Here is an 18,152-nt window from a genome sequence, read left to right on the forward strand (position 1 = left end):
AGCTTTGGGAATTTCCAAAGAAAAGAGCTGTGTATTTCCAAAATGTCTCCAAGTTCAATGGACAGGACACCCAGAACAGGTGGGGGAAGTGTCTGGGACGTGGGGGCCTGCGCTGAAGGCAGTGCTTTGGTTGAGGTCAGTGTTATGTTTGGAATGTCAAGGTTAGTGCTCCAATGCACTCTGGGATTGCCATCTGCCTGCAAAATCTATTTCAGTAATTTCTAGCAAGCTACATATACTTATTAATATAAGAATCATTTATTAAATTTGCTTGCCTTTTGAACCTGATGATTTTACCCCAGTGCTCCCTTTAGTGCTCCTGTCTATTTTCAGGACTAGATAGGCCCATTATCCTAACCTGCATGCAAGCCCTTCACAGGCTGGCCTCTTTTCATGTCCCCAAGCATATAGCTCATTTGTGCCACACTGAATCACACACACACACACACACACACACACACACACACACACACTCATACACACCCATTCAGTTTCTCTCTCTCTCCCCCTCCTCTTTCACATACACACATATTCTCATACTCAGTTTCTCTCTCTCTCTCCCCCTCCTCTTTCACATACACACATATTCTCATACTCAGTTTCTCTCTCTCTCTCATACACACACACACACACACACACACACACACACACACACACACACCCCTCTTCCTAATAATGTGTTCAGTCTTCAGGTTTCAAGAAAGGCAATCCCTCTCAGAATTCCTGCTTGGGTTGGACCCCCCCTTATGGAGGGGGTGATATGGTTAGGACCCCCCTTAGGGAGGGGGTGATATGGTTAGGACCCATACAAGTCTTGAAGTCTAGAAAGACAGAATTTCAGTCTTAGGGTGTTTGCCCAAGGCTGGAATATTGGGGAAGCTCTTTAATGTAAGGATGGAAAAATCCCCCTCCCCCTGGTGTTGGAGGAAGGAAGTCTGTGGTTTGTCTGGGGCCTGGACTAATAAAAACCAAAACAAAACACGGTGGTGCATGCCTGTTATCCCCAGGAGTCTGAGATGAATAATCATGAGTTCAAAGCCATCCTGGATCACACAAGAAGGATGCACAACAAAACCTTGTTTCAAAATAAAACAAAGCCAAACCAACACAAGATTGCTGAGGTGCTGGATAGTTCACGTTAACCTGACACAAGCTAACGTGATCTGAGAGGAGAGAACCTCAACCGAGAAAGTGCCTCCATAATATGGAGCTGTAGACAAGCCTGTAGGGCATTTCCTTAAAGAGTGATTGATGGGGTGGGGGCAGCCATTGTGTATGTGTTGTCTCTAGGCTGGTGGTCCTGGTTCTGTTAGAGAGTGGGCTGATTGAGCCACGGAGAGCAAGCCAGTAAGCAGCACCCCTCAATGGCCTTTGCATCAGCTCCTGCCTCCAGGTTCCTGCCCTGTCTGCGCCCCATTCTGACTTTCTCCAATGATGGACTACAGAGTGGAAGTGGAAGCTGCACAGACCCTTTCCTCCCCAGCTTGTTTTTGGTCATGGTGTTTCATCACAGCAATAGTAACCATAGCTAGGACAGTCCCCATACAAATAATACAAATAATAATACAAATCAAACACACTATGCCTTGAGGTACACTTCTCATGGGGGGCAGGGAAGGAGAGAGAAAGAAGAGAGACAGGGTGGGGAGAGAGAGGGAAAGAGAGAGTCAGTCCTGAAGTGAAGCTGGTTTCGAAGTCCTAAATCTTGTGGTCTGTCATAGGCAAAGGGAAAACTCAATTGTTCATTCTGATACTGAGCAAAATAAATAATGCCCACTGCACATGAGATTAAGAAGTCAGGATGCAGGCACACCAGGTGGTTCAGGCTCTAATTCCATAGGATGGCAAGTTCAAGGCCTACCTGGGCTACAAGGTGAGCTCAGGGCAATTCATGTAACTTATCAATCAAAACTATGTCTCAAAATAAGTAACAGATTTGTTTTGTGCTGCTGTTTAGAGGGTTGGATGTGTAGTTTAATGGCCCTAATTCCAATATGCAGAACCACACCCACATGAGAAAACAATTTTTGGAAAGATAAAGGAAATTACAAACCAAATTAGAAAATGAATCTCATGAGATTTATAAGTTTGTAGACCTATAGATGGGAGCATTAGCCCTGAAAGTCCTTGAGATAACAGGAAAACCCCAGAAAAGGAGTATAAAGAGTTCCCACTGCCTGAGGCTGTAGCTAAGTGACAGAGCATCTTCTCAGAGCCTGGGTTGGATCTCCAGTCCTGGGAGAATGTGGCAGCCATAGTCAGAATGTGGAGGAGAGCATAGATAGGCTGGAAAAGCTACAGATGCTCAGGAAAATCCAGTATTTACACTTAAAAACTTCAATGATTGGATGGTTTCCCATTAAGACAGTAGACATATGTTAGAAGAGCACATCACGTGTTTGTCCGGTACCAAATGGTATACAAGTATGCATGTATGTATGTATGCATGCATGTATGTGTTTGTGTGCATGTAATAACAATCAATGAAAGAAGAGGCCATGGATTTTAAGGAGAGCGAGGAGGGATATATGGGAGGGTTTAGAGGGAGGAGGGATATATATGGGAGGGTTTAGAGGGAGGAGGGATATATGGAAGGGTTTAGAGCGAGGAGGGATATATGGGAAGGTTTAGAGGGAGGAGGGATATATGGGAGGGTTTAGAGGGAGGAGGGATATATATGGGAGGGTTTAGAGGGAGGAGGGATATATGGAAGGGTTTAGAGCGAGGAGGGATATATGGGAAGGTTTAGAGGGAGGAGGGATATATGGGAGGGTTTAGAGGGAGGAAGGGAAGGGGGAGATGTTGAAGTTGTGTTATAATCTCAAATCATTTTTAAGGTATAAAAATGACATAAAAATGAAATAACCCACAGAAAAGAAAAAGAAAGAAAGTAATAATTTCACTTATGGGTTCTGTGTCAGAAATCCTAAACAAGAGCTGGGGAGACAACTTCAGTGGGTAAGAGAAGTGCTGCCTTTGCAAAGGACCCAGGTTCGATTCCCAGCATCGACATGGCAGCTCACAACCATCTGAGGAGTCAATGCACTCTTCTGGCTTCCCTGGGTATCACACACACATGGTACACAGAAACACATGCTAACAGACATATTCATACACATAGAATAAAATAAAATTAAAATAAATATTAAATCTTAAATGAAACATTAGCAAACAGAACCTCAGCAACTTACAGCACTAACAGATCATAAGAGAAAAATTGAAAACTCACAACAAATGTTAAACAGTCCTTGGAATTCAGCGTACAAAGATAAACAAATACTCCTGCAACATGAATAAAACAACGGCTGATGTTCAGCTCCCAAACCATCAGCAACATACGTGCTAGAAATCCTCAGGCTCAGAACCAGAGGAATGCCTCCTTTCATCCCTCCCTCTGTCCCTCCCTCTCTCCCTTCCCACCCCCCACTCTCCATGTGTCCTGCATAGCCCAGGCTGCAACTGAGAACTCTCTTGCTATGGCCTTTTGAGGGTTTGACTTTCAAGCTCGTGTCACCAAACAGAGGCTTTCAGCTTTTCAAATTAAGACTGCTTTAGATTGGAGGGGGCTAGAGTGTTAAGTGTGCTTGTTTCAGAATTCTGAGGAGCAGAGTTCAGGTACATGTGCACACTGCACGCATGCAAGTTTTTCATGCCCGTAGGTGCGAGACGAAGTCCAAATTCCACAGTGACAGGTGACTTGTGACAAACATGGGGCTAACTGTGGGGCAGCTTCACTTTCCATTCCAATGTCAAGATAACTGGAATTTTATATAATTGAATGCATGCGGACAGACTTCCTGTTCACCCCCAGCTGTGATGATCCCAAACTGCGGAGGAAAATGCTCAACAGTGGGGGAGACAGGAAGCTGCACGAGCTGTTACAGGGCCATGGAGGGGAAAGGGCACTTTGCATGATGGACTCCGTCCCTCACCACCCTGGATTCCACTCTGCCTGGAGTTCTGAGAGATAACAGCAAGTTCACGTACAGGATGTCTCCTGGAACATGCTGTTTTGCTGAGACCTCAAAGGTGTCAGTTCGACGAGATGGATGACTTCTTTTTGGCTGTTTCTTTCCTAAGTCAGCTCCAGGAAACCACTCTCAGAGGCAGAGGGCCCATGAGGCTGCCTGCTGAGGACCACAAGGCTGGAGAAGCTAAGCCTGCTATTCAGGGATAGATACGTCGCTGTTTTGATACCAGTGGCTGGTTAGGCTCCATGCTAGGCGTTACTCTAACTATTCTGCGTGACTCATCAAAATTTCCTAAGACTTTGATGTAGCAGAGAGCATTAGATCTTTAATTAACAGTTGAAGAAATTAAGGCCCAGAGTGATTAAATGACTTAAGGTCACCCAGCTAATAGAATGAAGGCTAGGGCTTCAACCAGACAGACACTCCAGAGTCTCGGCTAGAACCACTACACTGTATCTTTTTTATTGAAGACACACTAGACTTGTCTTAGTTACTTTTTTATTGCTGTGATGAGACATCATGACCAAGGCAACATACTGAAGAAAGAGTTTATTTGGGGCTCACAGTTCAGAGGGTTGGAGTTCATGATCATCATGGCAGGGAGCACAGCGGCAGGCAGGCAGGCATGGTGCTGGGGCAGTAGCTGAGAGCTTACACCTTGATTCACAAGCATAAGACGGAAAGAGCAAACCGGGAACTGTGAGCTTGAAACCTCAAAGCCTGCTTCCAGTGACACCTCCTCCAACCTCCCAATCCTCCCCAAACTATTCCACCAACCAAGGGCCAAGCAGTCAAACATATGAACCTATGGAGACTGTTCTTAGTCAAACCACCAGAGGAATCAGATTCCAATAGTTAGACAAAGAGCTGTCAAACTTATAAAGATATTTTTGTAACAGCTCAGTGCATTCCACGAGGTAAGTATGTTATAACTGAAAGACATGTTTTAAAAGACTTTGCTTTGTATATTTTATTCATTTTTGCTTTGATTTTATTCTTTTCATTTTTAGTTTTCTTTTTTGGAGAAGTTGATGATTTGAGCCATTAAAAGATTATTTTGACATTATGCATGCTAGATAAGAGTGAGTTAGGGTGATAGTCCTCTCTTTTTTCTTTATATCTCCTCCTCTTACTTTTAATGTTTTGTACATATTTTTAGTAGTTCCATATATTAATTACAAGCATGTGGAGCACATTCAGGCCTCACCAGCACCTCTTCCTCCAGACTTTATCCCCCATCTATCACCAACTGAGAAAATGCTTTACAGTCAGACCTCACAAAGGCATTTTCTCACTTGAGGCTCCCTCCTCTTTGATGAGTCTAGTTTGTGTTAAGTTGCTATAAACCCATCTAGAACAGGAACCAAATGGAAAAGCCTGGAGATGTTTGAAAGTACAGCCCTTTCGGGGGATAGTAGGACTTGACCCAGCATCAGAAGTAGCCACGTGTTAGCTTAAAAGTGTTTGTTTATTTATTTATGGAGTGTATATTTTGTGGGGTGCCACCAGCCTTTCTAACCAACTTGGCCAGTTGGTTTGTTTGAGTCCTTCTCAGTCTAGTAAGAACAGAGCCGGTAACTTTGGCCTCTTGAGCAAGATGCATGAATTCGAATAAGCTGGCCTAACCAGTTGTGCCCCAGGGTCTCCTCACCTGAGTGAGAACAGCTGCTGGGAAGCTAGTCACATTCCAAACAGGTGACATGTCCTGGTTACAGAGACTCTTTCCTTTTCTGGAGGTAGCGAGAGCTATTTTCTTTTCAGCTGCCGCCTCCTTCCTGACCTTCTCATCCTCCCCATTCATCTGTCTGAGCTTCACTGCTTCCTTAGGTACCAACAGGGGAGTTTGTCTGGAGACCCTCTGGGAGCTGATGTCAGATGCTCTGAGGATGTTCAGTTAGGTTTGCAGTGGGCTGGAAAAGGGGAGATTAAAGGAATAAAACATGCCGTGCCCACTTTTGGGGAGTACTGGCCAGCTGGGATTCAGTTCTGTCATCTAAGGTGACCAAGGGGTTGGCTGATAAATGATACCAATTTTCTGTAACACATGGGCTTTTAATCTTCCCTACAGCCTGGGGGGAAATGTTAGACATGATGGCTGGAGCGGTTCTTACCATGCCACTGGGGGCTCAAATGCAGTTTTAGATTCCACGGACAGTAAACCTAGCAGTGGGGAAGAAAACAGGACCCGTGTCAGTCAGGGCCTGTTTTTCGGAGGGTGGATCATGGACCTAGGCAATGAGAACGCTTTTTATTCAGTTGAAACAAAGAAAGTGATGTTGGAGAATGCAGCAGTCAGGAACCCAGGAAAGCAGACGCTGCAGAGTCTCCCTGGGGTCTATCAGGAACCGGAGCTGCCTCTGTCATCCCCTCTTTGGAGTCTGTGGCTTCTCCTCCCCCTTCCTCCTTCTTTTCCTTTCTTCCTCCTCCTCCTCTTCTTCCTCTTCTTCTTTTCTGTTTTGTTTGTTTGAATAATTTTTTTAAAAAGACTTCGAAGCAAGGTTTTGCGTTTATAGGTCTGGGTGATGATTGGGTTGTGTAACCAGGTTGGCCTCAAACTTGTGACTCCAGCTTCCCCAGAGCTGGAATTACAGGTATGAACCACCATACCTGACTTCATTTTTTTCTTCTTCTTCCTTCTCTCCCAAGTCCATGTTTTCCTGCTTCTCCTGTCCTTGACAAGTCAAGTTCTAGGCTCCAGCAGTGTTTGACTGGCAACTTGTGACCACAAATACAAATTCCTAGGAAAATGTAACAGAATTGGCCTCTTGTGGGTACCTGGCCACACTCAGCAACGGGAGGCAGATGGAGCAAGCCAGAGCACCCGGCTTCAGGGAGGCATGCACTTCATGGTGGAAGTTATTTGTCTGGAGATTGTGGACTGTGCAGACTCCACCCTCCTGGCATGCAGGTCGTCTGTGATCCTTGAGGAGTGAGTTCCTACGGCACGGAATTGCTTTGCCTTTCGCGCTGGGAAGTTGCTAGTTAGCGGTTCTGCTCTTCCGGAGATTTGCTTTATCGTCTTGCTCCATGTCATTGATGAAGACAGCACTCGCTACATGAAATTGTTGTTACAGCTGTGCTATGCACACTGAGCAGTCCGAGGAGGGCACTGATAAGAGGCTGTTGTACTCAGGTTTAAACAAGAAGCTTGCAGAGGAATTGCCAATATTTGAGTTAGCCTGCAGAACAAACAGGCGAATCCGTGGCTGTCTTTGGTCCTTGACTTTGGGGCAACTCCTCTGCTGTTGCTCCATAGCTCTCTACCCTTCACTCCCACCCTCTTATCAACAATATTCACTGGTTTGAGCTAGGGACTGAACCTCCTCCTCCTTCTCCTTCCTCTTCCTCCTTCTCTTCTTCTTCTTTTAAAAGAACAACTTCTATTTTTATTTATGTGTATGTGTGTGTCTGTGCACATATGTGCTGGAGGTCAGAGGCATCAGATCCCTGGAGCTATAGTTAAAGGCTATTGTGCACCTCTTGAATATGGGTGCTGGAAACCAAACTAGGTGATGGTTTTAAGTGCTGAGCTACCTCCCTAGTCCAAGATCCCACCCTTTTCGCAGGGGGCTCCCCCCCCCCCCAGTTTTTCCCTGGTATGTGTCTGTGCTATTTCCTACAGTTGGGATTCCTTCTATTTTCTCCCGTGTTTCTACCCTTATTCTTTTTTTTTTATTGAGAAAAGGAAAAAAAAGTTTCCCCCTCCTCCCATTCCCCTCCCCCTCCTCCCTCCCTTCTCCCCCTCCCCCACTCATCTCCCCCTCCCTCTCCAGTCCAAAGAGCAGTCAGGGTTCCCTGCCCTGTGGAAAGTCCAAGGTCCTCCCCCCTCCGTCCATGTCTAGGAAGGTGAACATCCAACCTGGCTAGGCTCCCACAAAGCCAGAACATGAAGTAGGATCAAAACCCCGTGCCATTGTCCTTGGCTTTTCATCAGCCCTCATTGTTCACCATGTTCAGAGAGTCCGGTTTTATCCCATGCTTTTTCAGTGATAGTCCAGCTGGCCTTGGTGAGCTCCCAATAGATCAGCCCCACTGTCTCAGTGGGTGGGTGCACCCCTCGTGGTCCTGACTTCCTTGCTCATCTTCTCCCTCCTTCCGCTCCTCATTGGGACCTTAGGTCTACCCTTATTCTTAAAGTTCAACTTCAGTTCCCATGCCCATGGTGCCATGACATCCTTCACTTCCGTATCCGGGAGCTCTTTCACTAGCCGCTCACTCAATGGTTACTTACTCTGCAGCACGGCTGGATACATTAGCTTGCTAGAGCTAACGCTTCACACACCAGTCAGCTGGGAATCTGATCTGTCATCTAAGATGACAAGGGGGCCTGTAGATTAGTGGCCTAAAACCCAATTGTTTCTTCATAATACTGGGGAATCGAAGTCCAAGATGAGGGTGTCAGCAAGTTTGCCGTCTCATGCGGCCTCTTCCTTGGCTTTCTTGTCTCTGCACGTGCCCCTGCTTGTACTGCCGATTGCTTCATCTTAGAGGAACACTGGTCAGATTGGATAAGGGTCCGCCCCAGTGATCTTGTTTTAGCTTTAATCATGAGTCATGACTTCAAGGGCCTGGCCTCTAAATACAAGCTCATTCTCAGCTCCGAGGAGTTAAGGTTTCAACATGTGATTTGGTGTGTGTGTGTGTGTGTGTGTGTGTGTGTGAGAGAGAGAGAGAGAGAGAGAGAGAGAGACAAAGACAGAGAGACAGAGACAGAGAGACAGAGACAGACAGAGACAGACGGAGACAGACAGAGACAGAATTCAGTCCATAAACCCAACCCAACCGAGTACAAGGCTGAGCAAGGTTTATATGATGATCTTCGGCCTTTGTTGTTCAACTGCCTTGCGAGGAGACCAGGTATTAACCATTTACACGGTCTGAGAATTTCTTACCTTTATAGGATAGTCTCAGATGTAGAATACAGGGCATGCATGTTCTTGTCAGGGAAGAGTTCACTGGGGATGTGAGATGCGAATAGAGGAACATTGGAACATTCCAGCTTGGGCGTGGGCTGGTTCAAAATTCTAGGCAGAGAAGCACTGGGAGCTTCCAATTTCACATCTTTAAGGAACTAAGGTCAAAGGTCCAAGGATCACAGGGTGTGGTAGCCTCTCATCCCCCTTCTGCGCTTCTTTTTTTTTTAAATTTATTTATTTATTAAAGATTTCTGTCTCTTCCCCGCCACCGCCTCCCATTTCCCTCCCCCTCCCCCAATTAAGTCCCCCCCCCAGCCCGAGAAGCAATCAGGGTTCCCTGTCCTGTGGGAAGTCCAAGGAACCCCTACCTCCATCCAGGTCTAGTAAGTTGAGCATCCAAACTGCCTAGGCTCCCACAAAGCCAGTGCGTGTAGTAGGATCAGAAACCCATTGCCATTGTTCTTGAGTTCTCAGTATTCCTCATTGTCCGCTATGTTCAGAGAGTCCGGTTTTATCCCAGGATCTTCCAGACCCAGGCCAGCTGGCCTTGGTGAGTTCCCAATAGAACATCCCCATTGTCTCAGTGTGTGGGTGCACCTTCTGCGCTTCTTATGCCCTCCTACCTTTGAGTGTTCCGAGGACTCCTTTGGGAGGGAAGGAGGCATGCGTAGTTCCGTTTTCTTCGTGTTCATCTAGGGAACTTGAACTCTTTCGCACTCTTTCTTCACCATACGCAGTATAGGCTGGGCTTAGAGCAGGTGTTCAGGAGGAAAGAGATTAACTGAGCCACTTGTTCAAATTCGAAGCTGAGCTACCTTGGGTGTTTGTCCTCAAGGCTGTGCACGGTGAGGACTCTTTGTACTATGGTGCCACCTAGTGGTTTCCTTTTTATTGCAACAACACGGGAGAGCAGAGTGGCTCCAGTTCCCGAGACCAGAAAATGGGACATCATTTTGTTTCATCATCATAAACTGAGTTGTTCAAGCGTTCAGTCTTCCATCCATTATCCATTTCCCCACTTCTGCTGATGTCTGTCTGGACCTCACTTCATTTCTATGAGCGGAACACGTGGAATGTCTCCCCATTTCCTTTGGGGATCCCCGACTGCCCACTTTGGGAACTGTGTTTTCCCCAGATCATAAGTCATGCTGTGATAACAGTATCTATATTTTCTCAACTTGGTTGTTCTCTCTGTGGCCTTTGCATGTCTGCAATCAGGACTTCTTAAAATTTTTCTACTCATAACCCCAAGAAATTTTTTCATGACCCTTGGTATATAAGTATATAAAGTAGGCATAGATAGCAAACATTTACTGACAATAAGTCATAAAGAAATTTATTGAAAAATGTTTCTGAAGTATGCATTTAATTTTAGCATATATATTTGTTGTTTTTTTCCGTTTATTTATTTATTAAAGATTTCTGTCTCTTCCCTACCACCGCCTCCCATTTCCCTCCCCCTCCCCCAATCAAGTTCTCCTCCCTTGTCAGCCTATAGAGCTATCAGGGTTCCCTGCTCTGTGGGAAATCCAAGGACCACCCACCTCCATCCAGGTCTAGCAAGGTGAGCATCCAAACTGCCTAGGCTCCCACAAAGCCAGTACGTGCAGTAGGATCAAAAACCCATTGCCATTGTTCTTAAGTTCTCAGTAGTCCTCATTGTCCGCTATGTTCAGAGAGTCCGGTTCTATCTCAGGTTTTTTCAGACCCAGGCCAGCTGGCCTTGGTGAGTTCCCAATAGAACATCCCTATTGTCTCAGTGTGTGGGTGCACCCCTCGCGGTCCTGAGTTCCATGCCCGTACTCTCTTTCCTTCTGCTCCTGATTTGGACCTTGAGATTTTTGTCCGGTGCTCCAAAGTGGGTCTCTGTCCCTGTCTCCCTTCATTGCCTGATGAAGGTTAATATTCAGGAGGATGCCTATATGTTTTTCTTTGGGTTCTCCTTATTTAGCTTCACTAGGATCACTAATTATAGGCTCAATGTCCTTTGTTTATGGCTAGAAACCAAATATGAGTGAGTACATCCCATGTTCCTCTTTTTGGGTCTGGCTTACCTCACTCAGGATAGTGTTTTCTATTTCCATCCATTTGTATGCAAAATTCAAGAAGTCCTTGTTTTTTACTGCTGAGTAGTACTCTAATATGTATACATTCCATACTTTCTTCATCCATTCTTCCATTGAAGGGCATCTAGGTTGTTTCCAGGTTCTGGCTATTACAAATAATGCTGCTATGAACATAGTAGAGCATATACTTTTGTTGTACGATAAGGCCTCTCTTGGGTATATTCCCAAGAGTGGTATTGCTGGGTCCAGGGGTAGGTTGATCCCGAATTTCCTGAGAAACCACTACACTGCTTTCCAAAGTGGTTGCACAAGTTTGCATTCCCACCAGCAATGGATGAGTGTACCCCTTTCTCCACAACCTCTCCAGCAAAGGCTATCATTGGTGTTTTTTATTTTAGCCATTCTGACAGGTGTAAGATGGTATCTTAAAGTTGTCTTGATTTGCATTTCCCTGATCGCTAAGGAAGTTGAGCACGACCTTAAGTGTCTTTTGGCCATTTGAACTTCTTTTGAGAATTCTCTGTTCAGCTAGTGCCCCATTTTATAATTGGGTTGATTAGATTTTTACAGTCTAGTTTCTTGAGTTCTTTATATATTTTGGAGATCAGACCTTTGTCAGTTGCGGGGTTGGTGAAGATCTTCTCTCAGTGAGTGGGTTGCCTTTGTGTCTTAGTGACAGTGTCCTTTGCTTTACAGAAGCTTCTCAGTCTCAGGAGGTCCCATTTATTCAATGAGGCCCTTAATGTCTGTGCTGCTGGGGTTATACGTAGGAAGTGGTCTCCTGTGCCCATGTGTTGTAGAGTACTTCCCACTTTCTCTTCTATCAGGTTCAGTGTGTTCGGACTGATATTGAGTTCTTTAATCCATTTGGACTTGAGTTTTGTGCATGGTGATAGATATGGATCTATTTTCATTCTTCTACAGGTTGACATCCAATTTTGCCAGCACAATTTGTTGAAGATGCTCTTTTTTTTCCATTGTATATTTTTAGCTCCTTTATCGAAAATCAGGTGTTCATATGTTTGTGGGTTAATGTCAGGGTCTTCTATTCGATTCCATTGGTCGACTTCTCTGTTTTTATGCCAATACCAAGCTGTTTTTAATACTGTAGCTCTGTAATAGGGTTTGAAGTCAGGGATGGTAATGCCTCCAGATGATCCTTTATTGTATAAGATTGTTTTTGCTATCCTGGGTTTTTTGTTTTTCCATATAAAGTTGATTATTGTCTTCTCCAGATCTGTGAAGAATTTTGATGGGAGTTTGATGGGGATTGCATTGAATCTATAGATTGCTTTTGGTAGAATTGCCATTTTTACTATGTTGATCCTCCCAATCCAAGAGCAGGGGAGATCCTTCCATTTTCTGGTGTCTGCTTCAATTTCTTTCTTCAAAGACTTAAAGTTCTTGTCATATAGATCTTTCACTTCCTTGGTCAGAGTTACCCCAAGATATTTTATATTACTTGTGGCTATCGTGAAAGGTGATGCTTCTCTGATTTCCCTCTCTGTTTCCTTATCCTTAGTGTATAGGAAGGCCACTGATTTTTTGGAGTTGATCTTGTATCCTGCCACATTACTAAAGGTGTTTATCAGCTGTAGGAGTTCTTTGGTAGAGTTTTTGGGGTCGCTTATGTATACTATCATATCATCTGCAAATAACGAAAGCTTAACTTCTTCCTTTCCAATACGAATCCCCTTGGTCCCCTTATGTTGTCTTATTGCTATTGCTAGAACTTCAAGCACTATATTGAAGAGGTATGGAGAGATAATTTTAGCATATATTAAAGACAAAAGCATGCTTGATTAGTTTGAGCTAACCTCAACTAACATTTCATCCCTGGAAGGACATAAAACACCTCCAGAGTTTTTCAGAGTACGTCCCTATTTTGTTTTTATTAATCACGAATACTGAGAATTCCACTAAACATGCATTTGGAGTTTTAAAAAAAATACCAGAATTTTGTTTAGGGCCACTGCAAAATTTCTGGCAATTCTGTTATAATTCCAAGTCAAAATGTATGCAATAATTTTTAAAAAATGAAACTCAAGTCAGCAACTCAAACAGCAATTTAAAAAACCAAACATTCTAATACTAAGATATACAATTTGATACTTACATCCTGAGGAGGGGTGGTAGGAAAATAATAAAAGTAATTTCCCCAAATTAAGTCATTTTGTTTCTCGTCTGCCACGTGGTGATGAGGGCAAGGGAAAGGTGCTTTTTCCCCTTGTCCCTGACACCTGTGGTGGGTGACAGAGATGACCTTACCCCTTACCGACTATAGCACTCGGGAAAGTGGGCCCTGCACCTTGCCTGGGCGGCACAGCAGAGCTGTCCCTATTGATGGGGTGCGGTGGACAGGCCCTGAGAACGTGAACATGGGCGATCTGGTCCCATGTATGGGCAGGGGAGAGCTGCGTCTCCTTGCCCCGCGCTGCTTGCAGCAGATGAGAGAGCTGCCTCTGAGGAGGTCATAAGAGCTGGAGAGCTGTTCCTGCCCCTCACCAACTGCGGCATTCGGCAGAGTGGCCCCTGCACCTTGCCTGGGCGACACAGCAGAGCTGGCCCCGATGATGTAGGTGTGAGAGAGTCGTCCCTGAAGAAACTGGCTAAGTAGATGAACCAGCGTTTGTAAAGCCCTTGTTTGAGGCTAAATAAACGCCTTATGGGTCTTTATGAATCTACAGTTCTGCAGACCAGCGAGGTGCTGAATCTGGAACACAGAACACACACGTGGTACAGCACTCGCTAGGGCAGTGCTTGTGGCCGCAATCTAACAGCACTTGGTGCCATTAAGTAACTGCCTTCCACTAAGTTCGTATAGACACCGTTGCCATCGGAAAGCAGAGGCCACCTTCGGGCAGACTGGTGTGAAAAGGCCCACTCTCCAGCTAGCCACACGTCACAGCCTCCCAGGTGCCTGACTGGGCTACAGAGCACAGCTTTGGCTGCCTGTGGGTTATGCGGGAGGTGGAGGCAGGAACTTACCGTAGGAACGTGTGAAGGGAAAGCAGACTCTGTTTTGGCCTTAATGATCCCTTCACTGCATCTCTTTGTGCAGGACACACAAACATGCTCTAATGCGATGTTCCCTGGACTCCCCAGTGCACAATCTTGTGCTCATCAGTATCTTTTTAGGGGAATTTACATATAGGTCTATAAAATGAACACCAGACAATAATGATCAGGGCTATATTACTAGTGGTATTGGTGATCTGGAGGCAGCCTTTTTATGCAGTGTTTGAGACAGGAAATAATGCGTGTTGTTTGAAATCCCAAGCAGTCAGCCATCAGAAGCAAAGGGCGCAAGCACGATGAAGTAGATCCTAAAAGCCAGGCGGTGGTGGCTCACACCTTTAATCCCAGCACCCAGGAGGCAGAGGTACGCTCATCTCTGTGAGTTCGAAGCCAGTCTGTTCTACAGAGTTTCAGGACAGCCAGGGCTACATAGAGAAATCGTGTCTCGAAACACAACAAAACAAAAACAGCCAACAAACAAAAAAAGATAGTCCCTAGAAAAGAACGCTGAGTGAAAAAAAAGAATATAAGACGATTTATAACGTTCAAGAACATATTAAGTTAAAAAACACACTGAAAATGTTATTGATTAAAACATACATCGCTGCTTACAACCTTTGGGGGACTGAGTTTGAGGGTTAGGAATAGGGCTAGCGATAAAAAAGAAATAAAGAAAACCACAGTTCCCTAACAAGACTGATTATCCCAGCTCTTCGTATTCTCAGTGCACGCAGGTCTCCTTTCTCCTGGGTCTATGGACTCCACCTAGCCTCTTAGAGATTTCCTTGGCTCCACCCCATTCAGAATAAATTTGCAAATTTCTCTACAGACCACTGCCCACGAACCGACCTACGGGGCTCCGCCCCCTTCGAACGTCTGCCTTGCTTCAGCGGCCGGGGGCGTGGCGGTTGCCTGGCGACCGAAGACGCGCCGAGCGCCGGCTTTCGGCGCCCGGCTGGCGATCAAAAAAAGCGTGTCGCCCTTTTAGACACTGGGGGCAGTGCACAGCCCCTTTTCTCCAGACTCCAGCCCAGTTTTCTGATCTCCACGGCAGCCTTTGCGGCCGCCTTCAATGAGCGTCAGGATGACGGAGGTCAGGAGTCAGCCCCACTCTGTTGCTTCTTCGCTTCGACCTCTGTCATCTCTCTCTTACTGGAACTCATCCTTTGTTACATTCACTAATTCTGGCCCCCCTCACCAGCACCCTCGCTGTCTGCACCCTCGCGCTTCTCTCACTTGGCTCTGTCCCACTCCTCGCTCCTTCATAAATTCCCAGACCGCAACTCGCACCCTACAGTCTGAACTGCAGGTGTTAGCATAGAGAGGCTATCGAAAATGTCTCATCCACATCAGTATTGTCACCCCGCTCACTAACGCGTCCACCCGTCACACCCTGATTCCCCCAGCTGTCATACACTTCCATCAAGGTCCTTCAGTCCATCACCACTGCCCTGTGTTCTCATTGACCGTGTGTTAACGTCTCGCAGCCTCCGTCTCTCACCTACATTATAGGACACTTCATCTCCAGCCTCACTGATGAGGGTTCATTTCTGCACCCTTCAGTAACCTGTCTGTCCATTACTCCTCTCATTTATAACCTCAATGGCCCTACATCCTTGCCATCACTCGACATTCAGAGTCCTCATCTTTCCTGGTCTTAAATTCCCCTTCGATCTATCAGGACCCACCTCCACCTTACCTATTACACACTTTCCAGCCAGAATCAGCTGCTTAATTTGTGAGACCCAGAGTAAAGTGAAAAGCTTTCTGTTAAGATTATTAAGAATTTTAAGACATGACAGCAGAGAATTTAGCCAAAGTAGGAGTCTTCTGGATCCCGTGTGACTGGATGGGCCCATACCTGTGAAGCCAGTCCTGGTCCCAGTATCTCCTAGCCGCTTCCGTGCCCTGCCTATTTCTTCTGTGTTCTCTGTGCCTCTGCATCCACTCTCCCTTCCATCTCCTCCATGCCTGGTCTTCCTTTGTAGCCTTCTCATGGTTAACGGCTCTTTATGACTCCTGGTCCCCCACATTGGTCCCACTCCCAGGTGTCATTACTGTCCTCTCATGACGCCCATGAGCCTGTGGCTACATCACTCCTCCCCACCACCTAGTCTCTTTCCTGTCTCCTTGCTTCCCATCCTTTCCTCTTGCTCCTGCCAGCTCCCATTGCTACCCTCCGTTGTTTGCTTTGAGCGTTTCCTCCTCCACTCATTGTCTCTGTTGTATCTCATTGCTCTCTATTCTCCACAAATGCTAAATGCTCTCTCCTCCTTACAAGGACTGTGCCTCAGACCCCAGGGCACTGCCTGACACATGGCAGACCCTCTGTAGGCGAATGATGGAATGTCACAGTTCCTCCGATCTGGTCTCTTCATGGTGGTACTTCATGTTAAGTACGCTCCATCACGCTTGGCCACAGTGTAGATACCAACTGCCTATAGGACAGAGCTAAGAGATTATTTTTCTTTTGCCTTGAATAGAATACTTTTTGAGATGGCAACATGAAAATACATCTCTTTTGTTCATAAAAGTCTCTTTAGAATGTTTCTTTGATATTTCTCCATTCCTATACTAACTGCAGGCATACAGGGGAGAACCTGGGTGCAAAAGAATCAGCATTAGGGCCGCTGGTCAAATGTTGACATTCACACAACTCTCAAGGTTAGGGCACAGACACTGTTGTGATGAACTGGTGTTGATGACTCGGGTCTTGCGTCAGTGAGACGGAGCCACAGTAGCACCACATTTGCTAAATATGGCTTTTCCTCCTTCAAGCATTTGCTGAGTTGTGTTCCATGCAATAATCTGCTTTTAGTAAGGAAACCTCTGTTGGGTTTAAACCAGTACTAAAGCTGTTAAGCCAAGTGTTTCAGGCTCCACATTTAAATCTCTAAACATAGTGTTTGTCTTGCGCGTCACATGTAGGGATTTAATTAACTGTACACATTTTTCCTTTCTTTTTTAAACTATGACTATATATAAATCTTCCTCATACTGCGCAAACTATGCCCATTGAGAGAAGAGGCAAACAAGGCTACTTAGGATCTTCAGGGTGGATTAGAATTTTATTATGATTGAGATGAAAGATTACCTCATTTGGTTTCTTTGATGAGCAGTGGGCAGTGGACGTTACGCCCTTTTTGTGTGGACTATCTGAGCATAGTGTGAAAAGCTTAATAAAGCTTGCAAGCTGCATCTACCCTTAGAAGTTTGGGGTGTGTGGTAAAATGCTATTTTAAAATGTGTTACATTTGTTTATGCTCTGGAACATTTGTTTAACGGTGCAAAGATGTGTTTTATTAAATAAAATTCACGTGCGGTCAGAAGGCTGGGTCAAAATCTAGCTGTCAGGAAGTTGTAGGGAGGAGCCAGGTGGAGAAGGGTTTTTAAGGAGGGGCAATGAGAACTTCTTGGGAGTCTCAGGAGGTGAGCTAGGTGAGCTAGGTGAGCTGCTTGCTATTCAGTCTCTCTGGGGAGCAGAATTCTACCTCAACCTTTGAATCTTGAGTTCTTAAGAGGGACAGAGGTTTAGATAAGTTCTCTTAATAACTTTGAAAGAGTTGGTACCTGAGGGAACAAAATTCCCCCAGGCTCCGACTGTGGCAGCTGAACCACCGCTGGTAGGTGAGGAGCTGTGGTTGCTGACTAGGACAGTCATAGCTTAAAAGGAAGCAACAACTAAACAAGAGGACAACAGGGTGGGTCTTTGCAGCTGCCAGAACACGAATCCATATGCCTTAGCGCGCCATTCCACCTCCCAGCCTGTCTCTTCTCCTTGCCATCCTTCTTATATGTGGGCATGTCGGGCACTTGTGTGGCTGTGAGCTCCGCCTCAGGCATTGCCATCTGCTGGGACTGATCTTTTCCCTAGAGCCACCGTGAGAAGGCTTTTCTTCCTTCAAGTGGCTCGAGTACCACTTCTTTCATGAAATGTGCTTTATTCTCGCTGCTGGGAGTAAGTCTTGTTATGTGTTCTTGAAGAACATAGAATGCATTTGATGGCAGGGATTGAATATTTCTGATACTACAGGGCAGACTCGACCAGTTACAGTGAAACAGAAATACCCTGTGGGTGGACCATTTGTGCCTTACCTCGGTTGCCTTTATAGACTTCAACACAGAACTGTCCTATCGAGGGTGCTGAATAAACATTTGTTGAATGAATGAATGAATGAATG

The 18,152-nt window shown here is 45.6% G+C and overlaps 1 protein-coding gene across 1 annotated transcript in view; it reads left to right on the forward strand.

The window, feature by feature from the left end:
* Positions 1-13,211: 13,211 nt before the first annotated feature.
* The window catches only part of Cfap58 (cilia and flagella associated protein 58), a 106,375-nt gene continuing 101,434 nt past the window's right edge, over positions 13,212-18,152 (forward strand). The window contains exons 1-4 of the mRNA XM_075975267.1: positions 13,212-13,350; positions 13,398-13,532; positions 14,801-15,064; positions 15,173-15,267. Coding sequence (XP_075831382.1) covers positions 13,212-13,350; positions 13,398-13,532; positions 14,801-15,064; positions 15,173-15,267 — 633 coding nt within the window. The remainder of the gene's footprint in view (positions 13,351-13,397; positions 13,533-14,800; positions 15,065-15,172; positions 15,268-18,152) is intronic.

Source organism: Microtus pennsylvanicus, chromosome 5 (assembly GCF_037038515.1).
Source record: "Microtus pennsylvanicus isolate mMicPen1 chromosome 5, mMicPen1.hap1, whole genome shotgun sequence".
In the NCBI taxonomy this organism is placed as follows: domain Eukaryota; kingdom Metazoa; phylum Chordata; class Mammalia; order Rodentia; family Cricetidae; genus Microtus; species Microtus pennsylvanicus.